Source organism: Lonchura striata, chromosome 22, assembly GCF_046129695.1.
Source record: "Lonchura striata isolate bLonStr1 chromosome 22, bLonStr1.mat, whole genome shotgun sequence".
NCBI lineage: Eukaryota > Metazoa > Chordata > Aves > Passeriformes > Estrildidae > Lonchura > Lonchura striata.
The window spans coordinates 9347857-9374567 of NC_134624.1; the positions used below are offsets into that span (position 1 = coordinate 9347857).

The 26711-nt window shown below is 54.3% G+C and overlaps 2 protein-coding genes across 3 annotated transcripts in view; one reads left to right on the forward strand and one right to left on the reverse strand.

Moving 5' to 3' along the window:
• The window catches only part of KCNT1 (potassium sodium-activated channel subfamily T member 1), a 75088-nt gene extending 57422 nt beyond the window's left edge, over window positions 1–17666 (reverse strand). For both annotated transcript variants that reach the window (XM_021543624.2, XM_021543623.2), the window contains exons 1-2: window positions 17509–17666; window positions 4703–4882 (exon numbers count right to left, since the gene is read on the reverse strand). In XM_021543624.2, the coding sequence (XP_021399299.1) occupies window positions 4703–4882; window positions 17509–17639 (311 nt within the window). In that variant the 5' untranslated portion in view covers window positions 17640–17666. The remainder of the gene's footprint in view (window positions 1–4702; window positions 4883–17508) is intronic.
• A 7005-nt stretch (window positions 17667–24671) lies between these two features.
• On the forward strand, window positions 24672–26378 carry B3GALT9 (beta-1,3-galactosyltransferase 9). Its single transcript, XM_031506348.2, has 2 exons — window positions 24672–24677; window positions 25212–26378. Exons 1-2 carry the CDS (start codon window positions 24672–24674, stop codon window positions 26310–26312), a joined length of 1107 nt encoding a protein of 368 aa, XP_031362208.1. The 3' UTR covers window positions 26313–26378.
• Window positions 26379–26711: the final 333 nt, after the last annotated feature.

Here is a 26711-nt window from a genome sequence, read left to right on the forward strand (position 1 = left end):
GCTGGCTGGGCTGGCAGGGGCAAACTCCTGCTTGTGCTGTCACACAGAGACTTCCTGACAAAACCTTGGCTCAGGGAAGCAGCCTAATCTAATTGATAACTGTCTTGCTTTTGCTTTGCCAGAGGGAAAAAGCAGAGGAGAAGCAATTTAATTCTGCTGGGCACACAGGCACTCCCAAGCTCCTGTTTGGGATCCCGCCACCTTCACCAGTGAAATTTGTTACTTGGTTTGCCCAGGTGTCATCACTGAGCCGTCCCTTGAGAGATTCTGCACACAGGGATGGTGAAAAGAGGTCTAAACACCATTATTGAGGGAAGGGATATCAGCCATAACATCCATCCTTTTTACAAGCAAGGGGTCGGACTGCTGGGGGATGAAGAGCCTTTCCCGGGGGAATTTTGTGGCACACAGGCACCAGAGCTGAATCTCCTCATTCCAGGTACAAACCTTCACTGGCACAGATGCTACAGCCTGAGCAGACTTTGCACTGACTTAAAATATTGGCCATTACCTCACCAGCAGAGAAATAAATGTCTCTAATTTTCTGGATACAAATTGGAATTTTCAAATTGGCATCTGCATCTCCCAAATAAAACAAGGAAAATTGCCCATTAAATCAAACAGCAATGAAGTGAGGACTCAGCCACAGAACCTGCCTCGGGAACACAAAACTACCCAGCTCCATTAATGTAATGATGCATTTTGATGAGGAAGTCACTTGGGGCATGTTAGCATGAAAACTGCAGGGATGAGATCCTCCAAGGCTGGTGGTGCAGCACTTCACTTGGCTCATGCCAAGCATAACCTGACCTAAGATTTAGAGCCACCACTTAGTGACAAATTAAAGAGACAAAGACCAGATGTCAGGTCACAGGCAAAGAAGTTGCAAAACTCCAAAAAAAACTGAAAGCAGAAACTTAAAAGAATTTGCCCCTGTTGTCAAAATCCTCTTTTCTTGGTTATGCAACATCCAAAATATCTTTGATTAGAAATAGGAGATGCTAAAATTTTATAGAGAAGTTGCTGGATTCTTCTGCACAAGGAGCTTTTCTAAACATTCTCATCCATCAAAATGATTTTTTGCCGATAATTAGCCTCAGAAAAATGCACTTAATCAAAGTGACATCCATTGCTTCTCCCTGCTGTAAATAGGACTGTGGCTTCTGACGATGCTTTTCTGGAAAGTGTTCAGACTATTCAAATTAGGCAACAAATAAGCTCCTAATGACACTTTTCTGAGATACAGTTTAATTTTATTTATGGGCTTTTTTTTAATACATGCCCCAACCCATCTGTCAGCACTGTCCAAGAAAAGAGAATGCAGATGAAAAACTGCCACAGTCAGGACAGCAAACATCAAAGGGATGCCACAGCTTGGGGTATGGAACAATATTTATCCATCCAGCAGATGTGCTTTCTCAGCTGCCTTTAATCAGCACTTGCAGCATCACTTTGGAACGGGAGCCTCGCTGGCAGCCCCGGCCCCAGGGATGCTGTGCTGGGCTCCTGCTCCCTTCCAGCACCCCTGGGTGCTCTGCTCCCACAGCTGCCTGGCACTGGGGATTCCCACGCCCAGAGGAGCCCCGTGCCAGGAAGGTGAAAACCCAGCAGGGTTTGTGCCCCAGCTCTTTGTTACAGGCTCAGCAGCTCAACTCTGCCTTTGCTGGTGCATCCCAGAGGTGCTTCCATGTCCACAAAGCATCAGTGAGGTAAGGAAGGCAGCACTGCCAGGAGCAAGCAGAACAAATCCATTTTTCTCCCAGTTTTGACACTGACAGCACCTTCCAAATGGGAAAGAAACTTCTGAACTAGGCAGGACTAACGCCAGACAGTGGAGGCAGCTGCAAGGCTCCAAAGAGAACCTTCCCTCCCAGACAGGAATCACCTCCCAGGCCCCAGCAGCCGGGTCCTTGCCCGGAGAGCTTTTGTAGCCTCTGGGAATTCAGAGCTGAACGACACCAAATCCTGCTTGTCCACCCAGAGACCTGCCTGGCAGAAATGTCAAGGCCAGAATTCGAACACAGCTGAGCCCAAAACCTTCCACCATCACGTGGCAGGGAGCTCCGAAATCAGAAAGATGATCCTGGAAGGAGCACTTGGACTTGACAAGTCTAGATTTGCTTGTCATTAGGCTTTTCTCTCTCTGTCTCACAAATCCATTTTCCTCCCACATTCCCTTCCCAGCCAGCCGTTTCCTATTTGCTTGCTGGCCAATTTATTGCATCCACCACAGGATGTTCAAAGTGTTTTTTAATTCTCCTGTCAATCAGTCCACCTGCCAAAGAGCAAGCCCTGCTCGGATCGACTGCGGTCATCTTTCACACTACAAAAACACAAGTAAATTAGGAGCAGTCTGATTTACCCATTCCACCTCACTTTCACTGATTAGTTCCTTCTGTTGCAGAGGTTATCCAGACCCACTCTCTCCTCCTGCTGTACCACAGCTCTCTAATTATCTACTTGTTCCAACGAGCTCTTATCTCCTCAAGCTCCAGCATTACCTCATTCCAGGGCTGGTGTCTCTTCAGCACCCTCTGTGATGAGGATGCACTAATTCATCTCTAGCAGGAACAGTTTTTAACTCTCCAGAAGCAGCAAAACCCAGGCTCCCCTTTGGCCTCCCATCCTTTTAATCTTTGCTGGCCCCAGAAACCTCCTCCCTTCCAGCAGCACGCTCATTCCGGGGCAATGTTCAAAAGCAGACATTTGGAACACTAATTTTAAGCCTTCCTTTGACAAATGAAGGAGATATTCAGCGTTGTGGGTGTTTTCCTCCAGTGTTCCAGCTCCAAGTCCAGCGAGCTCTACTTCACCCCTCACGGTTCCCCGCAGAGTTTCCGTGGGGGGATTTTCCTCAGCACATCCCCGTCGGGGCTGTAGCAAAGCTCATCAAAGCACAGCTCTGAGCTGCTTATCACCCACAAGCACAGCAAAGCCAAAAAGTCTTTCTGCTTCTCGTGGTTTTCTTTGCCAGCCTAAATCAGCTCCTGATTCAGTGGGTTTGGAGCAGGCTAATGAACTAGTCATAATTACTCCAGCGAGCTTGATTCAGCCACAAGGTCCCACTATTATTAATGACTTGGACTGGAATTTAGGCCTGACAGCAACATTTCCCAAAGCCCACAGCTCATCTCAGCTCCCAGGGAAGTCAAGTGGACTCCAGTGAACAGCAAATGTGGGCTCAGAGATCTCTGTGCCCCCACACAATGAAATTATCAGTGTTTTCCCAATGAAGGGGAAATCAGGCAACTCAAGGAAACAGCACGGAGCCAGTGAAACTGAGATATCTTGAGAAACAATGCTAATGAATTCTTGAGAAACAGGGCTAATGAATTAACAAAACAACCCAGAGTATCTCCACATAAAAATTAAAGAGAGATGCTGAATCAGAAAGACACAAATCTGGAGGAAAATGAAGGTTAAGAGGTGTAGCCAGAGAAATACAGAAAGAACACAATCTGCAATTGCCATCTTCCATATTCCAGATGCTTCCAAATACTTAAATATGGAAACGATGAAATCTTCAAACCTGACCAAATGAGCCATATCACAACCATTCTGAAACCCAGACATTTTCTGCAGCAGGAATTTCCCGTTAACTTCCCACTTGGTGTCATAAAACTATATTAATGTTTAAGTGTCTGTTAAGGAAATCTGGGCTTTAAAACCTCCAGGATCACAGATTCCTTTTTGAGCCAGACCAATTTTATGCAGCGATAAAAGTTAGGAACACTTATAGAGAACATTTGTAAAACCCACATTTGCAGTCTCAAAGCCAAATTCATTCTCTTTTTTTATGATACTTGTACATATTTAAAAAAAATAAAATAACAGAAACGCACAAAAGCCTTGATGCAGGTGTACCAGGCACACAGCAGCTAGTCAAGGACTAACCAGTAATTGAAAGGGTTTTTTTTCCCAACAGGAGTTACATCTTTCTTTGTTTGCATCACGCAATTAATTGGTGGGGAAAGATAAAAATCTGACTCCCCATTATCACTGTAGCTCCTGGCTATTTATGCTATGAGCAGAGTCCAAGGGAAGGTGCTTGTTCCTCTTGATTTAACTGCTCTGCCCATGGAATTCTCTTGCCACTCGTGGCATTCCCTCAGTTGCCCACTCAACCAGCCAGGCAGGAACAGCAGGCTGGTGCTCAGCACAAAAAAGCCATTCCTTTGTTCATCCCAAGGAAGGGAGAGTGGCACCGCCACCCCAGCAGCTCTTCAGGGTCACCCTGCAGCCACGACAGCACCCGAGGACAGCCTGGAGGAGCCATCCCTGCTCAACAAATGCTTGTCAGCCCAAATTCCGCCCGTGGTGCCACACAGAGTTCCACCGGCCCCTCACTATCTCGCACACGGGTTCCTTGTCCTGCCTGCCAGCCCCTGCTGGGCTCCAGGACGCGGCAGCTGCTCCCACGGCCCCGCTGGCCCAGCGCACGCAGCGCTCCCGGCGCTGCACATCCCAGCGGAGATGGAGCCCGCACATCCCTCCGAGCAGCCGCGGACCCTGCCCGGCCGCCGGCACCGCGGAGAGCTCCGCGCCCGCGGGGCAGCACCGCGGAGAGCTCCGCTGCCTCCCCGCGGGTCCCGCCGTGTCCCCGCTCCGGGCGGCTGTCCCCATCCTCGGCCGCCCCGGCTGCTGTGTCCCTGCCCGCGGGTCGCTGTCCCCCCGCCCTCCGCGCTGTCGCCGCGCCCCGAACCTGTCGTCGCTCTGGAAGGACTGGTCCCCCAGCAGCAGATCGCGGAAGCGGTACCGGGGCGGCAGGGGCAGCACCTCGGACTCCAGCTCCGTCATCTTCAGGGAGGCGATGTCCAGGATGACCCCGCTCCTGCGGCTCCCGCCGCCGTCCCCGCCGCCGCAGCCGCCGGGCGACGAGAGCCTGCGGGAGAGAAGGGACAGCGGCAATGGGGGGACGGGGGGACCCTGCCCTGCCCTGCCCTGCCCGCCCCCGGGGCCGGCCCCGCCACCCCCGCACCCCCGGCCGCGGTTACATTGCGGGGCAGGCGGCCGTGCCCGCCCTGCAGAGCGCTGCCCCCGGGGGCATGGGTGCCTCGGGGCTCGCCGGCTCAGGGGAGCGGCCGGCGGGGCGGGCAGCGGCCCCCGGAGCGCCCCGCTCCGCCGCGCCGGGCACAGGACATTTGCTGCTCAGCTGGCGACCGACGGAGAGCAAGAGGAGCCAATGGCAAAGCCCAGTTGCCGGCAGGAAATAAAACTGCTAGCAGGAGAATCGAGAGACGACAGCCAAAGCCAGATCCACCCCCAGCCTCCCCCCACCCTCCCGCGATGGAAAGTAGGGATGGGAGGCGATGGCTCCACAACCTCCTCTCCGGACTGCTGGCACTTAAATCATCTGAACAACGCCGGGATTAAATGAGAAACCGCGAAGGCTGATGACTCAGTCGCCTGTCCGGCTGCCAAGTGTCGTGGCCAGCAGGATACATCACCCATCCCCTGGCATGTCCGCGGCTCCGATCAGAGCTGGGCAGCACCTGGGAGAGACCCAAGGTGATGGCTCACAGACAGCTGCGTGTGGCCACTGCGCACAGAGAGGAGATTAGACCCAGCCAGCCCTCAGGAGGTTATTTCAGAGGGTTAAGGGCTTTCTTTGGTCTCCTTTCTCAAAGCACATTTTGCACCAGAACGTGGGTCCGCCCCTGCTGCCCGAGCTACCGATCACAGCAGGTCGGGGTTACACTGAAACTTCACAAAGCAGCGAAGCCATTCATTGCAGACACCCCAGAGGCAGCAGCCCAGGTCCTGATCCTCTCTGGCCGGGCTTCATCACTGAAATTCATCCATGCCATGACAGGAGCTCCAATTTCTCAGACTCTTCGTGGGAAGAGGGGAGGACAGGGCTTGGAAGAGCAGACGTGGTGCCTCTGAGCCGATTCTTTGTCCCTCACACGCAACTCTGGAGTGTGAGGCAGCAAAGAGCTGAAAGGCTCCAACTCCTGTCTGATGCGCTTCCAAGAGCCTCTCCACGTTCATCCAAAGCCTCTCCAGCTCATTCCCAGCATCTTCCCACGGCTTTGCCTCCAGCACACCCTGCACAGGCTAAAGGCAAGCGAAAGAGCCTCCAGCAGCTGGATGCTGAGCTGGCACTGAGCACAGACCCAGGGATTGCTGCAGGACGGGAGCTCAGGCTCCTCCCGTCATCTTCTATCTTTAACAGACCAGACTCCAGAGTCCTGCTCAGCTGCTGTGCCCGAGTTTCCAGAAGAGCAACGGGCGTGCAGAATTTCTGCTGAACACGGCCCAGCCCGCCCTCAGCGCTTCAGATGGTTCTCACTGCTGTGATTTGCCACTTCATTCTGTCCCCCCGGAGCTTTGCAGCTCCTTTTAGCTGCCCCACAGGGCACAGGGCAGCCCAGGCTCTGCACTGACTAATGCATCTGTGCAGGGCCTCGGCCATCGGGGAGGTTATTCTGTGCTACTCATTGATCCAAAACTTGGTCTTTAAGATCAATCAAGCCAAGCTCCTGTCAACTCAAGCACTCCCTCCGGATCCACGGATATAAACAGCGAAGTTTGCTGACCACCTCTAGCTCGTGTTGCAAAGGAGGAGCTAACATTAAGCACAAAAAAAAAAAAAACAAAAAAAAAGCCACAATTGAGTCTTTCCTCTTAGAGCTTAACTGTGATAAATTAGGCCAAAAGCACGCCGTTTCTAGGCCATCAGGACAGCGTTCTGAAACTCAGATTTCAGCGTGAGAAAATGCAGTTTTTAAAAATCACCCACCCTGTTATCATAGCCACAGTGTAAAGAGGGGAGCCAGGTGCCTGCCTCCAAACGGGGGTGGTTATAATTGTGTTTGAAGGAGACTGTCACACCCAGAGCTCTCCAGTGATTATGAAGTGCCTGTTTAAAGGAGCACCTTGTTTCCTTTCCCAGAGGAGAGGAGTGCTGCAGCTGCAGAGCCCTGGACACGCTGCCTGCCATGTGGAAAGGGCATTTTTACCCCCAGCTGCCAGCCTGGCTGGCACTCCACAGCTCCTGGGGGTCTGGACGGGCAGGGCCACCCTCACCTGCACCCTCTGGGAGCTGTGGGTGCTCAGGGTGCTCACAGCTCTTCCCAGCCATTCTCCTCACTATCAAACACGCATCTCTGGGGGTCTGGGTGCTCTTTGGTTTTCTTATTTCCACATGATTCTTTCCCAGTTCAATTAATCCATCTCTCCTGGCCTCCGATCATGAACCAAAGCAAATATTCACCACTGTCCTTTATCAGCATTTAGAAACTGTAGTAAAATCCAATAATATCAGTAGCTCTGGAAATACAATATCTGCTATTTGCGTCTCAGCTCCTTCTCCCATTGGCAGTAGCAGCTACACTTTGAATGTATTTTCTCTTATTCTTGCATACAAAATCATTCAGAATTTTTAAATTTTGGCACGTTTGTTTATTCCGCATGAAGCCTCACTACAAGCAATACTGCATTTTCTTGTTTGCCACAATGTCTTTATCAATTGCACAGTGACTTTGAGATGTTGCACATCGATGTCTTAGACAAAAGTGCTCCTGCAAGGCACACAAATCTCCTGACACTGGCACAGAGGATTTACAACCTCTCCTCCCAAACACAGGGATCCTGAGCTATGGAAATGCCACAGCAACCTGGCTACTTCTTCAAAGCTGTAGTGGTATAAAATAAAAAATTCATGAACAAGCTCATTTATTGCATAGTCTTCAAATACTACCGAAAAAAAAAAAAAAATAATAATCCTGGAGTGGTTTATAGCTAAATACAGATCTGCAGCTTTATTTTTATCATCCCTTTCCTTCCTTCCTCCAGAAGCATGTACCACTAAAGCAGCGTGCTGCCATCAGCATATGGAAACCTCCACACTCTTCCACTCTGCTACGGCAGCGTCTCCCTCCCAGCCTGGCCAGCTCCCCGCTGCCCTGGGGAGGGGACACGGCCCTGCTCAGCCTCCTGGCAGAGCAGGAGCTGGGCCAAGCCCTGTGTGACCCCCCTGCTGCTCCCTGCTCCCCTCCAACCCCTCCAGAGCCGTCAGTGCCCGGGTCAGTGAGCGCCAGACGCCCAGAGCCTGCCTCGCCTCCTTCCATCCTTCCCTGTGCCAGGGCCGGGCACCTCCTGCCCTTGTTGGTCCAGCTGGCACGGCCAGGGTGGCCTCACTGCCCTGGGCACAGCACCAGGGACAGACCAGGTCTGTGGCTCTGCAGTGCCCCTGCTCCCTGCAGCTCCTCAGAGCTCCTCAGAGCTCCTAGAGCCAGGAGGCAGCTTTGCCTCAGAGGAAAATCCACAGGCAGGGAGCTCCTTGTGGTGACTATTAGGATTTCCATCCTTATTTGTAACTACGCCTGTCAAAGAAGAGGAAGGACACAACCCCAGCTCCTCCTCTGCTTCCCTGCACGCTGCAAACCACAAAAACCACAGGACACCTTCCTGCTTCCCACCACAAAGCAGTGCCAAACCACAGACCCCACACTTGTGCTGTGGGGTGGAGCTGCCCAGACCCGCCAGGCGCCTTCAGGAGCCCCAGAGCTCTCAGGGACACCTCTGCTCTGCCAGCACCAAAAGTCACCGGAGGACACGCTCTTCCTCTGCCCCTGAGGGCCGGGCTGTGCAAAGGGAACAGGTGAACCCACATTTGGGGCAAGTTCTTGCATAAGCTCCCATCCAAACCTCTCCTCTCCCACTCCAAGCTGTAAAAGGAGCCAGAGGCACCCGGCCCTGCTGGCAGCCATCTGTTCTACCTCCATCCTTCCCCCAGGAGCGTGGCAGGGAGCCTGGGTGTGCCCCCAGGAACACGAGCCCCTCGTGTCCAGCACCACCATCCCCTCCTCAGGCCAAGCCACTTCAGGTTTTGGGACCCAGCACTGCCTGCAGCACCCCAGGCAGCTGCTGCTTGCCTCTGTTGCCTCTAAGGGCATGGGAAGGACAATCCCTGGCTGACACGGTGGAGCAGAACCACACACGGGGTCCGACCCTTCTCTCGCTCTTGGCACCGACACAGGGCACAATCCCCTGGCAGAACCCAAGCTCTGGGCAGCAAACAGGCTGGGCAGGAGCCTCCAGCTGCTCTTTGCTGGCCCAGGCCACCACAGGGTGAGAGTATCTGGGTTGCACTCAGGGGCTGGGACACTTCTCCACAGGTCCTTGGGTGCTCCAGGGCAGCAAGGAGCACCTGGACATGCTGCCATGCCCTGTCCCCCCTGACCCAGCCACGGCTGCAGGGTCTGGGCCTGCATCCTGCCCATGCTCAGCAAGCCCAGGCACCACCAGGCTCCCTGAGCCTCTCCAGGGAGCCAAGCCATGCAGGAAACGCTGCCCTTTCTTCTCCTATAGCTATTTCAATATATACAATCATCTCGTGTTTGTTTCTCCTCCCACAGCTCTTCTGGTTACCAGGTTACAGTTGTTCTCCCCTCTCTTTTTGGTTTGGGGTTTTCTCCCCCTCCCTGAGCGACATCCCTGTGGGGTCTCCTAATGGCCAGAGTGCTTGGGGACACAGATTTGGTCCCCAGAGCCGGGCTGGAAGGCAGCACATCCCTCCCCACAGCCACTGCGGCGGGGCTGGCACCGCCGTTGGCACGGAGGGGTGGCAGAGCTGGCCCAGCACAGCGAGGAGAGGGCACGGCCCGGGCAGGGAGGGGAGGCAGCAGCTCTGCACACGTGTGGGTGAGCACCCTGCAGGACAGGGCACCCACACCTGCACAGCATCCCCTGCCCGGGCACTGCCCGTCCATGCCAGCCCCGGGAACACCCCCATGGAAGGGTCAGGGTGCTGATTTCAGAGCTGATTGCTCTGCCAGCTCCTCCTCTCCCGGAGAGCAGCAGCCAAGTCGCTGCTGGTGCTGTCTTGCCTTGGTGAGGAACACCCCCAGGTCTCATCCCCCCGTCCCCTGCCCCTCCCCAGAGGTGCCACAGTGGTCACAGTCACTGCTCATGGGGACACCGCCACTCCTACGATGGCAGTGGGTTTGGCATCTTTTGATTCAAAGAGTTTGGAGAGCTCTGAGGGATGTGAACAGGCCCAGCCCAACCCAAGTCATTATTGCCATGAGCAGCTTTGGCTCAAGTGCTGGTTTTGGGTACAAATCTGCAGAGCACACCCTCACACATCTTTATACACACATACACTCACAGCATAGGAAGTGCTTCATCTCCCAGATTAAATCCAAATTCCATCTCCACAGACAGCTGGACTGTCCACGTCAGGAGCTGCTGTTGCTCAGAACTTCCCCAGAACTGCTGAGCCCTGTGACAAATCCATCCATCGCTTCGCTTCCAACAAGCACAGGCAATTTAGCACCACAGGCCTCACACAGAAATTAGCATTTTGTGTGTTTCACGTGGAAAATGAACAGGAAGAGTGAGTCAGTGCAAAGCTCCACAAGCCTTTCCCCCGCTGGCAAATGCTATTTTCTAGAAGATAAAAGTAGAAATTGTACCTTCCAGGTCCACAGCCACTTTTCTCATTAGGCAGCCCTGCATTAGCAATGGAGCCTGACGTCTCCCCATCCCCTCTGGCCTGGTGACAGAAGGTTTTGTGTGACAGGGGAGAGCTCACGGGAGGCACAGCCCCACCGAGAAGCCTTTTCCCTCCTCTTTGATCCCACGGCAGCACATGGAGCACAGGAGGGGCAGAGGCAGCCCCAGCCCCAGTGAGATTTTGCAGTGCTGGCCCTCCCAGGGGCAGCGAGGCACAGCCCTGGCCAGAGCTGGCAGTGCCCAGCAGGCACAAAGGCAAACCAGCCACGCTGACGTCCCTGCAGGCTGCAAAGCCCAAAAACCACCGGGAAAAGGAGGGAGGGACAGCACATCCTGGGCTCCTGGCAGGTGAGGGGACCAGCTCCCACTCCTCAGGCCCGGGCTGGGGCCTCCTCATCTCTAGAAGAAGAAAAACCAACCTGGAGGAGTGCAAGGTCTGGTGGAACCAGCCTGAGCAGCCTGGGCTCTGGAAGGTTCCCTGCCCAGGGCAGGGGGCTGGAGCTGCAGGATCTTTAAGGTTCCTTCAGCCCAAAGCCTTCTGTGATTCTGTGACTTGCAGCCAGTCTATTCTATTGTGGAAAAATGCAAATCAGCTCAGCTGATCACCTGCAGCAGAGCATCCCAAACCTGCCTGAGGACACAGCTCTGCTCCCCATGCCGGTGTCCCGGGGACCACGAGGGTCATTCCCAGCCCAGGACAAACCCAAACTGCTCAGCCTGGGGAGCCGAGGTCAGCAGCCCTGCCAGGAAACTCCTGACTCAGCCACCTCCAGGGCTATTTGCGGATCACACCAGGCCCCACTGTGCCCTGGGAGCTGCTGGCTGAGGAGCAGCTTTCCCAGAGTGTCCAGTATGGACATCACCCCTTTTTCTGCCTGGGTTTGTAGGGTGGCCCGGGAGCACACACAAATCCTTCTAAAAGCTGAATCAGCCCCAGTGCTCGAGAAACGAAGCAAGCAGGACTCACTGCTGGAGAAACAATCCCTCGGGGGAGGCCCTGCCAGTCCCACTGGGAATTTTGGAGGCTGTGCACACCAGATTCCTCAGGAAAACCACCCAGCCTTTAACGACAGGGGGCTGGGATAACTCCAGGCTCACGATTTGCGCCAACCAGCCACGACGAATCTCAAACCTAAAAAGATTATTAAACTAAAAAGAGAACAATTCCCTTGCCACAGCCTCCAGAGCTGCTCCTGGAGAGCCAATGGCCAGCCCTCCACTCTTGTCTGTGTCTGTGATATCCCACAGGACACAATCCTGGCAGTATCCAACTCCCCCTCAGCCCAAGCCATCACATCCTCAGCCACGTTTGTCAGTGCCCAGAAGCTTTCAGGCTCGTGTGAAAATAAAAAGACAGCAAGATGGGGAAAGTGCTAATTCTTGCTAATAAACTGCTGGGAAAATTCTCCCTTCTGCTGCTACAAGCAGCAAGGGTTGGAGCACGGAGGAAAAAAACTTCTTTATGCTCCAGACTCCTGCAGAACAGTCCCTGCTATGGAAGCAGAAAATAATAGAGGGATGTGGGAGGAGGAAGAGTCTCTTTACACTTTTCAAAACCACAAAGTCTTGCAGAAATAAACCCCCAGAGGCAGGTTTGTCACCACACCTGCCAGGCCAGGATGGGATGGGATGAAGGGAGATGTCTCCTGGATTGGAAGGCAGGAGGCAAACAGAAGGGGAGCACTGAAGCAAACAGCAGTGGGGTCCCACAAGGCTCTCCACGATTGCATGGCTTCAGAAGGGATGGGGATGAGTGCAAATTATCCAGTGCAGTCAAACAAAAACCAGACTGTAAACAAGAAGATCTTGAGGCACTGACCGAGCTCGTGATAAAATGTCAGACAAAAATTAGCATCGATAAATTCCAAGTGATCCAAAGGGAGAGGGGGGCAATCATCTTCCTGCACAGGCACAAAAAGGTCTGCAAATCAGCACTCAGAAAGGAGCCAGAGTCACAGCAGGGATGCCACAAAGCCAACAGCTCCAGTGGTGGTCCAAACCCCAAATTTTAGGGAAGGATTTTTATTCCAGAATAAGCCCACCGTGGAGTCACACACACCTCTGGCTCCCCTTCTCAGAAACAGCACAGAGAAGGGAACCAGAGGTAACTGTGGGGTATAAAAGTGTTTTGTGCAAGGTGAGGCCAAATAGACCAGGAGGAGTCTCCAGCCTGGAGAGAGACATGATGAAAGCAGACAAAACCAGAGAGGACAACCAGGGAGCAAGAACATCACAGGAGCTGCAGGAGCACAGGGAAACCACAGGCAGCAGCTCAAAGGAACAGCAGCGTGCTCTGTCACAGAGCAGCTGCACCACAGAGCTCCCGTCCCCTTGTGGGAGCAGAAAGTGCCAGTGGCTTCAGGAGGGAGCAGGTGAGTGCCCAGGGAAGCATCCCCCAGGCTGGTACAGCCACTGGCACCACCTCCAGCCCTCTGTCCCTGCCAGGGAACCCCACAGTGGTTTGGGTTGGAAGGGGCCTGAAATCCCATCTCATTCCCACGGGCAGGGACACCTCCCACTACCCCGGGCTGCTCCAAGCTGGCCTGGGACACTTCCAGGGATGGGGCAGCTACTCTGGGCATCCTGTGCCTCCTGAACTCAGGAATTCAGGGAAGAATTCCCTCCTAAGCTCCCACCTGAGCCCTCCCTCCTGCAGTTCCTGCCACCGCACTGGCAGGGGACCCCAGGCCAGAGGCACCTGAGCTCAGAGCTGGCCTGGCTCCTGGGCTGCCTTTATCCACGAGAAGGATGAATGAGATGTTCCAAGTGCAGCCCAGCCTGGCAGGGGAGCAAGAGAAACCTTCACAGGCTCCAAAACAAATTGTGTGCAGCCCTCAGAACCAGGCGAGGGGGTCAGGGAGAGGTCGCTGCAGGAGGACTGGGAGGATTCAAATAGATGCTGTAAATATTTTTGCAGAGCAGAAAGAGCCCTGAGCACAGGCAGTGACCTACTTTGCTGTTCTCCAGTGAAGGGTGACACGGCCGTGCCAGAGCCCAAGGGCAGCTCCTAAGAAGGACATTCAGCACTCTGAGGGTCCTTTTGTGAACAGAGTAGTCCCAAAACCTCTTCCCACTGAGCCAGGTGCGCTGGTGGCTGCAGCACTGCAGCAGCCCAGAGCCTCACAGTTCCCTTTCTTACCCATCTGAGGAAAACAAGAGCAGAATTCTATCTCATCTCTGCTGTAAACACCCTGAAAATACAGGATGTTTGGCCCTGTCGTTTTGTGGCTCCCCATTGCAATTCCTCCTGGAACAGCAAGGCCCGGATGCCCATGGGCAGCCAAAGCAACAGTTGCTGCAATCCACAGGGCTGACTTTCTGGAAGAAGACAAATGTCCAAGCTAATAAACATGCCTGGAGGAGCTGATTACTAATTAGCTACAGAGTCTGGGTCAGTGCAAGCTCTGCCAAAGAAGCATCTTCTCATTCATTTCCAGAAAATTGAAAACTTAAGAAACAACAACAGGCTGTCAGCTGCAGGGACCATGCTTGTGCTAAACTGAGACAGTTCCTTGGATTCATGGAAAGATTAGCAGGAGAAACCGTGGGAGAGCCATCCTGGACCTGGGTGAGTGCTCACACTTAGCAAGAATCCCATTAAATCAGCGCTTTTCTTCTTTTCTCCTGCCCTTGGGCTCAGGCAGAGGCTTTAACCAGCGTGGCAGAAGCTGCCTATGGGCATTTTTAACCTGGCCACCACTGCTCCAAACCTTGCTGTGATTTCCAGGGCCAAAAGCCCCGTGCCAGCCGGGTGGGACTGAGCACAACCCCTGCCAAACCCATCCCCCCGGAGCCAAAATTCCACGGGAGCATCCCGAGTCTGGCAGGCTGCGCTGTCAGCCCGGGCCAGCTGGCACCCACCTCCCTGCACAGCACCCAAAGCCCTGCTCCCACGGGCTGCAAACAGCAGCAGATCCCCCCCAAAAAAAGCCATTTAGAGCATGAGAAAAGCACGTACGTCTAAGGCACGGCCATGACCGCCCTAAGCGGCGGCTCCGGTGTGCGCCGCCTTCCTCCAGCCTCTCCTCCTGGGCGAGCCATGGGGGCAGGAGGCAGGGGATGGGAAATGCGAGTCTCCTCCCGCCCAGCCCTGCCTCTCCCGCCGGCCCCCGGCTCGGGCAGGATGCTGGAGTGCGAGTCCTTCCATCTGGCCGCTCATCGTGCCCGCCGTGCCCTTACATGGGCGGCCGGGGGACGCGGAGCCGCTGGCCGGAGGAAATCCTGAGCTCCCCGGAGCGGCAGGCTGCATCCTTGTGCAAACATTTACCCAGATTTCCCACGAGGTAGGAAAGTGAAATTTAGGCTCTTTGTACCCTCTGGGTGCCAGAAATGTGTATTTTCTCTCCAAACAAACTCTCAAGTGTTTTTACGATTAACCCTTTGCTTTCCACCTAGGACGGACTTTCGAGACCATTGTCCCTTATAAAGGGGGGCAGGAGGAAGCTCACAGACATTTCCACACACATCTCCACTCTCAGGAAACCGAGCAGACAGAATTTAACAGCTTTTAAGCCAGCTCAAGATTTGCTAAGTGAAGGGATAATTGAGTTTCCCACTTATTTCAGCGGGGTCAGCGCAGCTGAGGCCCCTTGAGCACTCAGCAGAAGGTTCAGTGAACGTGTTCTGATCTCTGCTGCTCTGCCCTGGCTCACATCCCTCACACACATCTCTGCTGGCAGCTCTGCTTGCCTGCCATCACACCTGCAGCTCCTCACCTGGAAGCACAGGGAGGAGATGGCGTGGGACTGCTGAGCCCTGGTCTGCCCAGGGCTGTGCACAGACCCCTGGAGAGGAGAGAAAACCCAGGGGAGGTGAGGGAGGAACTCCCGTGCCAGGCAGAGGCACCCGTGGGTGATCATTTGGGACAGGATTTGTGCCCCCAGCCCAAGCTGCAGAGGAGGAAAGCAAAGAGCAGATCAGCCAGGGGCCCCCTGGGATGGTCTAATGGTGCTCATCGCCTGCCCCTGCCCTTCCTCTTCAGCCTGTCTGCAACAATCCTCCCCTGCTTCTTCAGCTTGATGGAAAAAGGGGTTTAAAATCATGGGGATTCGGGGAGTTAGAAGGAAAACTAAGCTTAGTAGGCCCTGGGAAAATACCCTGGGAAAGTATTGGCCTTGTACTTGCTAGAACTGCACCTGTATAGCTGGTTTATGATAAATGATATGATTGTTAGATGTGATGATTGTTTAGTAATTAAATATAATTACTGTTCAATCGTAAGAATAATCATGAGAAACTGTAGTCAGGAGCTTGAAAAGGATCATGAGAAAGTCATGGTTGAATAAGATCGATGTATACAATAGAACAATATAAGTTTAATAATTAATATGTAAGTTATATAATGATAGAATATAAAATACGTTCTACTCAAAAGCCATGTTGGAGTCAGAGTTGGGGCTGTACCCCTGATTCCCAGAGCTCGACAATAAAAGCACCTGTATAGAATCATATCCCATGATTAGGTGTGTTCCTGAACGCTAACAAGCTGATCAGCTCTGGAAAAGTGCATTAGACACCAGTCTGCTCCGAGCTGGAGCTGGGGAATCTGCCGAGCCCCGAGGGCTCCTGGCAGCTCGTTTAACATCTCCAGAAGGGCAGCAAAGGGCTGAGCACAAGGGCAGGCAAGACAAGCCATGGAAAGCAATGGCATTTCAACCTCCCGGGAGCCTGAGGGGGTTAGAAACACATCGAGCTGCAGAGCAATAATTAGGAAACAAAGTTCCTCTATCCAGATTGAAGGAGACAGGCGGGAGGATCTCTGGGCAAGGATTTTGTGGTGCGTTAGGTGAGGAGAAATCATCCCGGGCAGGGCTGTGGTGTCAGGAATGAGGAGAAATTCCTCATCTTCCTGTAATGTTGAGGCTGGAAATCTCCAGGAGCTGCTGTCTCCAACCCCATCCCTGATCTTCACAGACACAAAACCCCCCTCGAAGGTGTCATTTCTGCAGACACATCAAGCACAGCTGCAAAACCAGGCAGTTTGGGGGTGGGGAAGGCACTGTGCTCTGCACCCTGCTGTGCCCAAAGTAACCAAATGGAGTCACCCAGGGTTGGGGGTCCTGAGGCACCACGGACATTGTGTCACTGCCAGAGAGAAGGAAATAATGAGGGTCTTAACCCTAGAAAACAATATTCAAGTATTTTATTAATTACCCACCTCAGTGGCAATGTAATGAGAGTTAAAGAACAGATGGTTTCTTCTTTTTTTCATTTAGGATTTTAGGAATAAAAGATCGTTTCCCTAAATCATGACGAGCAGATGAAGACAGAAAATCCCAGCTGGGCAGCCCAGGGCACAAACCCAGCTAAGATCCTTCTCTGCCAAGCGTGAATTGATACACACGACTCATCTGCACACTTCAGCTGGCATTGGATGAGCGTGACAGAAGAGCCACACTAGTAAATGTAATCAGAACTATGACAATACACAGCATTATTCAGGAAAAACTGGGATACTTCAGCAAGGACCACTTGTGAGAAACAGGTGCTGCTGCCAGGCACAAGAGGATGATGGCACCGAGTCCCTCTGAGCTCAAGCAGCTCTTCCCCTCCCTCACACTGGACATTGCAACTTTGGCATAAAACCAGCCCAGAAATGGAGCCGGGGCTGGGCAGCACCTACAGGAACGCAGCCTTTTCCTGGGGGTATTTTAGCCCCTTGGATTTGGGGTGGCTCCAGGGCTCAGCCGAGCACTGCCTCACCCTCACTCCCCGGAGCGCAGCCTCGGTCAGAGGGATCAGCACGGACCCTCTTCCCATGAAGGATGGCACTGCTCGAGGGTCTCCAAGCGCCCCCGCCCCGTACCCCGGCAGCTCCCGACTGCCATCCCCGAGCTGCTGTGCCCACAGGGCACCCGCAGGGACCCCGGCCAGGCTTGCGAGTGCGCAGAAACTTTCCTCCGGGCTCGGGGCGAGCGGTGGGGATGGGAACGGGGGTCCTGCCGGCCGCCCCCGAGAGGGGAAGGGGCTCCCGCGGCTGCAGCGGGAGCTCGGCGCGACAACCGCCCGGAGCCCCGGGGACCCTCCCCAGCCCCGCAGCCCCGGTACCTGTGGGCGCTGCCATCGTCGTAGACGAAGGAGCGGTTGGTGTAGCACTCGGAGCAGACCGGCCGCCCCTCCGCCGGCCCCGCCGGTTTGTAGATCCCCTGCAGGCTCCGCTCCTCGCCCGAGAACGGCATCGGCGCGGCGGCGCGGGGCTCCGGGGCGGCGAGGCGGGGCAGAGCATGGGCGGGGGGCGCGGGCCGGGGGCTGCCGGCCGCGGGCAGAGCCAGCGCCGCCGTCCCGCTGCCGGGGCCGCTGCCGGGGCCGCTGCCGGCCGCCCATCACGGCGCGCCCCGCAGCCGCCGCCGCGGCAGCCCGCGGGCCGCTCGGGCGCTCCGCATGCCGGGGCCGGGCGGCAACAGGTGCGGGATGCTCGGGGATGGGCGGCGACGGGCGGGGCCGCGCCGGGCCGGGCCGGGCTCCGCCCAACGCGCACCGGCGGCCGCGCTCGCCGCCTCCCCGGCAGCTGCCCCCGCGACCCCCGGGCTGCGGCAGCAGCCGCTGATCCCCCCGCGCTCCGCGTCCCTTCGCCTCTGGCCTCTGTCAGCACCACCTTTGGGTGGCTTGCTTTATTTTCCTTTTTCCTCTCCTTTTTCCCTATCTTTTCCCTGTCATTCCCCCTTTCCCTTCTCCTCTCTTTCCCTTTTTCCTTTCCTTTTCTTTTTTATTTCTTTTTTTATTTGATTGGGATTTTTTTTTTTTCCACTACCCACACAAATATTTGCGTTGAGCGCTGCTGTGCCGAAAGCAAACAGCGCGGCCAAGCCGCGGCAGTTCCTGTGGCGTGCTGCGCGGCCGGGCCGGGAGCGTTGATCTTCCCGGGGACCCTGCTGCAAAAACACGGCCCCGCCGGGGAATGGCCCCGAGCCAGGGACAGCGTGGGCAGCCTGGAAGCGAGCCGGCCGCCTCCAGGAAAGGGTTAACGGGATGGGCTCCAAGGTGCCTCCCCTCCGAGTTCAGCCCCATGTGCCAGGAGGTGCCACCAGGAATGATGCGGCCAAATGGGAAGCGCCCCAAATCTGCGTCCCCTCGCAGAGGGAGCGGCTCCGGGCAGGGTCCCCTGAGCGGCCGTGGGGCAGCAGCACCCGGGGCTCGCTCTGCCCCAGCTCGGCTACACTCCTCTCCTCTTTGCTTCTTTCTCCGTTTGTCTCTCCGAGCCCAGGCCGTTGTGTGGGCGCTGGGAGTTCGCTGTGGTGACGTTTTGCGGGACCCCGGGGCTGTGCTGGTGAGCAGATACCCCAATAAAGGAACTGCTCCACAGAAACGCAGTGGCCACTCAGCCCCTTGCTCAGCCACCCAACAGAGCACTTGAGCCGCACCCAGGGAAGGTGGCACCATCCACGCTGGGATCCCGCTGCTCCCGGAGCTTTGGTTTCCCTCCGGCGCTGCCGGTCCCGGGTACCCCACCCTGGCACCCCGCCCCGCCGCTGCCGGGCCCGTGGGATGCACCGGCACACGGTGGATGGCGCGGCCCCCGCTGTGCCACAGCCGCCGGATCCCGAGGGAAGTGCCCCCACTCGGATGCGCTGGGCTTTGCGCGTCTCTCCGGCGCTGGAGACTTCGTTTCTCCCGCAGCATCTCTTCCTCCTCCTCCTCTCTCTCCATATGGACTCTCCTACACCAGGAGTCATTGGAGAGAAAAGCAATTAATACTCCCCGTGCAATGCACCCGTGTGATGCTTCCCAAGCCGTCCTGCTTTTAAGTGGGATGGTTATTCTCCATTCACTAATTGCCTCACATTATCTGGTGCAAAGTGTCAACGTGCAGCTCGGCGAGGAGAGGGGTGGGTGGCACAGCAGCGTATTGACATGCTGGGTGATAACACAGGCGTGGGGGAGGAATTATTTAAAACAGTCAGATGCCGAGAGAAATTAAAAATGAAAGAGAAAGAGCCAGAAGAAGAGGACATCCCCATCCAAATGCTGGGGTTTGAATGGCAGAGTCGGGCTGGTTCTGCCTGCCCCTGACACTGGTGCCACCACAGTCCCACCACGAGCAGGGCGGCTGCTCAGGCCACCACAGGGACGAGCAATCTGGTGGCATTCTGCCTGAGGAAAGAGCTCTGGTCCTGGGGACTGCTCCCAGCTCCAGCACAGAGCAATTCCCTACACCCCTGAAACCATGAGGGAAAGGTCCTCAGTGCCCTCAGCAGAAGTGTTGTTCAGAATTTTGGGGACATGGGGCTAAAAGCTGGTCCTTCCTGCCTCCAACTGCAGCACTCCCCAAAACGCTGTCGATGCTACAAGTCCTTGTTTCCCAGCAGACATTGTCACAAAATACAATTAATATGGATTTCATGTACCTCCTACCACAGGGCCGTTCTCCCGATTCCCTCGGTCCTGACAGCTCAGCTGGGAGCCCCTCAGCACCCCGACATTCCTGCCACAGCCAGGAGAGCAGGAGAGCACACACTGAAGGGGCTGCTCCCTGCCTGGGCAGGGAATGAGCAGCACAGCCGGGGATGGCACAGCCAGGATGAACACAGAGCCCTCCAGGCTCGGGGATGGGCACAGCCAGGATGAACACAGAGCCCTCCAGGCTCGGGGGCAGCACAGGGAAGGCAAACCCCCGCTCTGAGAACCCCCAGGGATGGGTGCGGGGGAAGGCCCGGCTGCTCTGACAGATCCCAGCCCAGCTGCCCGAGGAGGGGCCTGGCACAGGGCAGGGACACTCAACTCTGCTGTTCCTGCGTCTGGGAGAACAATAAATAAATCTGTGGGAGGCAACAGTGGGATGACTCAGAGGCGAGAGCGAGAGAAAGTCGTCATCTGCAGAGCACATCATCCGTGTCCAGCGATCCACGGGGCTCCAGGACTCGTGTCAGGGGGGTCCCTGTCCTGTTCCAGCCCCCCAGTAACTCTCTGCCAGGAGGGCGATGGGGACAGCCCCACCAGCAGCAGCCTTGGCCATGCCTGGGGGGCTGCAGCCCCTCCCCAGCCCTGGGGCACCAGTGGGAGCACAGCTGGATCCGTCCAGCACCTGGAGAGGATGGGCTGGGGCACCACTTAAACCCCAAGAAACAGCTCCTGTTTCCCCCCACGACCTTGGGCAAGCTTTGCCTTTTTGGGTGCATCACGCAAGGACCCCATCACCCCAGGGCAAGGAGGTGCACAGGAGAAATGCTCCAGCTGAAATTTCTCCCAGGAGAAATGCCCAGTGCAGAGCAGAGCAGCCACGGCGTCGGGAACAGCGACACCAGATCTGCTCCCAGCTGGAAATGTTGTCGGAGCGTGGACTGAATCTAATCACAGCAGAGCCTGAGCCGAGACGCTGAGGATGTTGTGTGTGTCAAATGAATTTCATGTGAATCTCCGTTTGCCAGGCACAAATACAGCCTGCAGGGAATGAAAGAACAAGGAAAAAAGCACCAAAAAAGCATCAAAAAGCAACTCACACGGCACAGTCTGAGAATTAATAGCAACAAGGAAACTTCTGGTCCACTGCAAAATAAGCAATTTTTCTGTCAAGTTGACATCTTGGCAGGGAGACCACTTGGGGAACCTGCTTGGCCCTGTGGCCTCACAGCTCAGCATCTCACACAAATTTATGCTCTTTCCACTCAGCTCTCGTTAAACTCAGGGTTCCCAAGGCTGAATGCAGCACTTGCAGAACACACAGGGGGTTGAGGATGTCGTTATCCAGGAATGCAGAGGTAGGGAATTGTCAAAGCTGTAACTCCTAGACTGATGTATGCAAAACAAAAAGAAGAATGCAGGAACTTGGCTATAAAGACATGGATTTAGTCTCATCAACCGAGCCATTAAATCAGAAGCAAAGACACCTTCATCTGCACATTGAGAACCACAGAGATATTTGTCTGCTCTGTCAGTGCTCAGGTTTGCTGGCTTGGTTTTCAGTTTTCTACTTTTATTTAATACCAAAGGGACATTATATATCTAATAACAAGTGAAACACACTGTAGAATTCTTACAAAGCCTCTTCTTCCATCATTTCCCAAACCCCATGAAGAATGTGAGGTGAAGAGCTGCCTGCAAGAGGTGAATCATGTCTTCAAGCACAAACATTGCTATTAGGTGACTAAGACCTAAACAACCATCTCTATTTATTGCAACTGATGCTGTTATTAAATACCAGACAGGTCCCTTTGCAGCCCCTCGTGCTCTCAGGTCTGTGTGTGCTGTGAAACTGCAAAAGGCACGTTGGAATAAAGAGGATCCTTTGTGTAGCATCCAAAACACTTTGGAAACCTGGGAGTGCTTGGTGCTCCCAGAGCATCCTGGCTGGGGACTGCTGGGGTGACAAGGGGCATCTCTGAGCCTTAGAACCAGGCAAGTGAATCCATGAGAGCACAGGGAATGCCTGGTGGAAAGGGATGTTGTGCCAGGTGGGCTCCACAGAGGGGTTCTGAGCTGCCTCTGGAGCAGGAGGCAGCAAGTGAAAATTTGCAAACCCGCCCGTGGGAATCAACCTGGCTTTGGGAAGAGCCTGAGAGCAGGGGCACCATGGTGAGCACAGAGAGGGGTGTCCACCCTGCCCAGAAGGACATCTAGGGCAGGCTGAGCTCAAGCTTTCCCATTTGAACAAGTTCTCATTGGGAAACCAAATTTTCACTGGATTTTCCCCATCAATCCCATCCATCCACCCTCTCCTGCTCCATCTCCTGAGAACGGTGCGTCATCCGAAGCCTTCGCATTTTCACAAAGCGAAGTCGAGCAGAACTGAGGGAAGCCAGGCTCTGCTCCCCCTTCCAAATGTTCCCAGCACTGGGAGGGAAGCCAGGAGACTTTAGATGTTTTAAGGAGCTGCAGGTTTGGCTGCTCCCCTGCAGCACCCACTGCCTGCTCCGGGCTCCTCCTGCTCAACAGCATCTCCCACCACCCTCCTGGCAGCTCTGCTTTGATCTTTGGATATCACAAAATACGTGCTCTCCAAAAAATCAAGCCCAGACATCCTTCAGTCTGAGCACTCACAGCTTTAGGACAGCTCAAATTGCTCAGTGTTACATCCCCGCTCTTGTAATGAGGTTTTCGTGGACATAAAATTTAATGAAAATGTGAAAACATCTCACAGAAAGCAAATTCCAGCCCCGTAGCTCAGGAAAATCTGCTCTCCTGGTTGACTGCCTAATTTACACCCCCAGGACTTGCAGGTCTCAGTGCAGCTGTAGGACCAGTGTTGCCATCCCCACTGACCTGACTGCAGCCATGCCAGGGTCCTGAACTCTCCAGGAAACTCTTGGATCTCCCTGGGAGCGAGGATTTCCCCAAAGGAGCTTCATTTCACCCTTCTGAAAAGTGAGAAAAGGTCACAAGTGAGCTGCTGGGTGTTGTGTTTGCCTGAAACCTGGGGTTAAAGGTGATGGAGGGATCACCCCCAGGCAAACCTCCTGGAGCTGACTCAGTTATTTTCCCCTTCAGCAGTCTTTGCCTTGCTGTTCCTCAGCTTTCTCTCAGTGGAACTCCACTAGGCCCTGTGGATAAATAAAAACCCACATCCAAGAGCTGCCTGTGCCCTGGCTGGGGTTGGGAGTGTTAATTTTATATATTTGGTATCAAAGTTGCTGCTGCCACCACAGAGCAGTGCTAAGGGAATGGCTTCAGCAGTGCTGCCAGCACCACGCTGGGCCTAATTGCACCAGGGATGATACACATGTGGGGCTTATTATTATTATTTTTTTTTTATTCTAAAGATACTCAATTTGTAATGTAAGAGGTTTCAAACACTGGTATTTCTTTGCTAATTAAATTATTCAGCTGGAGACAGAATATCTTCAAAGAAGGATTTTTTTTTTCCCCAGAATGGGTATCTGGAGTTGCAAGGCTGTATTATTGTACATGAAAAATATTTCCCTATTAGCCTTTTATTTCAGGGCACACATTTAACTGACACTTCCCGTGCTGACAGCTCACCCAGCTTCAAAGCACAACTTCTGTGAGGATTGCAGAGTGTGAGGCTGGGCAGGATGAAGCTGTGGCCCAGCTGACACGAGCCCCGGGGAAGTTTTCCCTCTTTTTGGAGAGCCTGAAGCAGAAATCCACACTGGGACTTGCACACTGTGTTTTGGGGTTTTTCAGTAGGGTAAGATGCACTTCCAAGCTGTGAGCAGATTCTGGGAACCTGGTTTCTTCTCTAATTCCTCTGTTCCCTCTATCAACACAGCTGGGAGAGCTGAGCAGCTCAGCCAGAGCTGGGGATTAACCCTGGGCCCCTCAAGGCAGAAATCAAAGCTCTTCTCCATGTCCCTGGGACATTGGGCTAATCCAGGCTGCCCTAAGGATGCTGCAGGGAGCCTTGCAGTGGTCCAGCCAAGACAAACCAGAGCAGTGCTGTGTTCTCCTTTCACCCAAGGCTGCAGAACAGAAACGCATCCCGACCTCTGAGAAATCTCAGAACTAAAAAGAAACCATCATCTCCCTGCTGTCCCACGGAGGCTGGAGCTCCCACAAGGCTGACCACCTCAATCCACCCCTCAAACAGCAGCGTTGCCATCACCCAACCCTTCCCTGCCCCGCCAGGGCTCTGCTGGGCACACCAAGCCCCTCTCCCCTCAGTGCTCCCCACTGCCAAAGCCAACTCTCCCCTGCTGACAGCTCCATCCTGTTTGTGGTGTCTTTGGCACTTGCCCCTGCAGCACTTCCAGCCCCCCGTGGCTGTCCAGCCCCCACGGCTCCGGCACAGCCGAGCCAACAGCAACACGGGAGAGAGGCAGAGCCTGCCCTGGAGCCAGCCTGGCCCAGCAGCACCACGGCCTCGGGGTGTGCTCACACCCCACACCAGGCAAACCCACAAGTTCACCCCACAAAGCTCCAGCTCAGGAGATGCCGAGCGTTCAGCAGCTGCCCCAGACTGGGGGACCAACGCCACAATGGCTCAGCTGTGAAAAACACAACTCTGGGGTCAGCAGCAAACTGACAGACTCAACAGCACCAGGGATTCCTCTGACCAAGCAAGCCCCAGCATTTGTGTCACTTACTCCTCAGAGTGCCAGAAATTAAAGAAGGGAAAGGCCAGGGGTTTGTTAGCTTTGTGTTTTATGTGGCTGCAACACGATCAGTCCCGGGGATCATCTTTCCTCTGCCCAGGCAGGTGAGGTGGAAGCCACAGGCTGCAGGTACTGGGCAGTAACTGGATCCTGCAGACCCGGATACAGCCACTGCCAGGAGAAAGTGCCCAGAGAGCCCCTGCTGCAGGGACAGCTCCTAGCACCATGCAGGTAAGTGCTGCAGCCTCTTACAGCTTTCACAGGATTGGGGTTGGAAGGGACCTTAAAGATCATCTCATTCCACCTCCTGCCCATGGGCAGGGACACCTTCCACTTTCCCATGTTGCTCCAAGTCCCATCCAACTTGGCCTTTCCCTCTGGATTCTTACCCTGACAGCTTCCATAGGGCGCTGTCAGGGAAGTAGCAAAAGTTCTCCTTCAAGGACATATTAAAGGGGCATCTCAGGCCTTCATTAACAGGTTAAAAGTAGTCAAAAATTATTCATAGCAAGTCATTCTTCAGTGTTTCCACACACGGATGCACAGAGAGAAGCTTTCAACATGATAACGTCCTTCTCAGTTTGGGATCTCACAGTGCCTCAAGTAGATTTATTAAGTTTCCAGGAGAAAAAATGCCTCACACTGATAATACAAAGACCACGGTCTAAAAGCTGTAATTGCTTTGCATGGATATAGTGTAAAATGAGGGAAAGCCTTTTGGGTTGAGAGGCAAGAAAATTCAGTGTCCATGTTCCTGTTCCCCAGCTGACACTCTGCAGGCTCCGCACGCACCAGTGGTGCTTCATCCTCTTCAATGTCCTGCTTTTCCACGGGCTGCTTTTTGGGGCAGATTTACTGGAGCAATACTTCCTGCAGTCCCTGCCTCTCTCTTACACCGATGCAAAGGCTCTGGAGATCAGGGACAGGGCCAGGAAGCTGGATCTGGATCCTCTGAAGGCCAACCTCTCTTACACCAGCAGCAGTGCAGTGACTTGCTCCAACCAAGAGATATTTCTGCTCATTGTTGTCTGCAGCAGCCCAGAAAACAGGACAAGGCGCAACGCGATCAGGCAGACCTGGGGCAATGCCACAGGCTCCAGGGGTTACAGTGTCCTGACTCTGTTTGCTGTAGGAAAGGCAGCTTCAGCAAGCACCCAGCTGGAGATCAACGAGGAGGCCCAAAAGCACCGAGACATCATCGAAGGCAGTTTCATCGATTCCCCCCAGACGCAGACACAGAAGATGCTGATGAGCGTGGAGTGGACGGTGGCTTTCTGTCCCCGTGCCAGGTACATCCTTCACGCAGCCCAGGACATGTTTGTGGGTGTTCCCAGCCTGGCTGGGTACCTGCTGGGCTTAACCCAGCAGGAGGACATCTACCTTGGCAGGGTGGTGCATCAGGCAGTGCCTGACAGGGACCCCCAGAGCCCTGGCTTTGTCCCCACCCAGCAATACCCCGAGGAGTTCTACCCAGATTTCTGCCACGGCAGCGCTTTCCTCATGTCCCAGGACGTGGCTCGCAAGGTTTACGTGGCTGCCAGGGAGGTGCCACTGGCACTGCCCCCCGCTGCCTTTGTAGGAATCTGTGCTAAAAGAGCTGGCATCACTGCCAGGCACAGCTCCCGCTTCGCCGGGGAGAAGCACATCAGCTACAACCCGTGCTGCTATAAATTCATTTTCACCTCTTCTGACATGAGAGAGGATGAGCTATTTAAAGACTGGAAGGAAACGAGTGATGGGGAGGATTGCTCCTTACTGGAAACCTACTACAGCCTGGTGTCCTGCAAGGTTCTGACCTACATTGATAGATTCAAACAGTTCAACTTGGATAGGATAAAAAATGAGCTCCTTCATTTTGTCAATTAATGGTTAACTTCTGCAAGAAGAGGCTGGATTTTCTTTCATCAGCTGTGTTATCCTGTTAACATTCTGTACAAAGGATGCCCTCCCCAAGTTTGCTCTTTTCCCTTCAGCAGCAAATGAATTCTCACTGTTACAGTGTGACAGAGCAGAACTGGATGTCCTCTGCCTCTCTAAGTACCTACAAGTGCATCCATGGAGGTAAAAAAGAGTATTCCAACAGACTAGTCTATATCCAAGGTTTTTCAGACTTCTGAGTCTTCGAAACTCCTTCTTCATGTGAGTGAGGCATCACCTACTTCCAAAGAATTCTGTAACAAAGGGGAAGCTTTCCATGCACAAAAGGAGCTGCTTCTGAGCAGGCTGGTTCACAGAGAAACAGAGCAGCTCCAGCAGGAACAGACA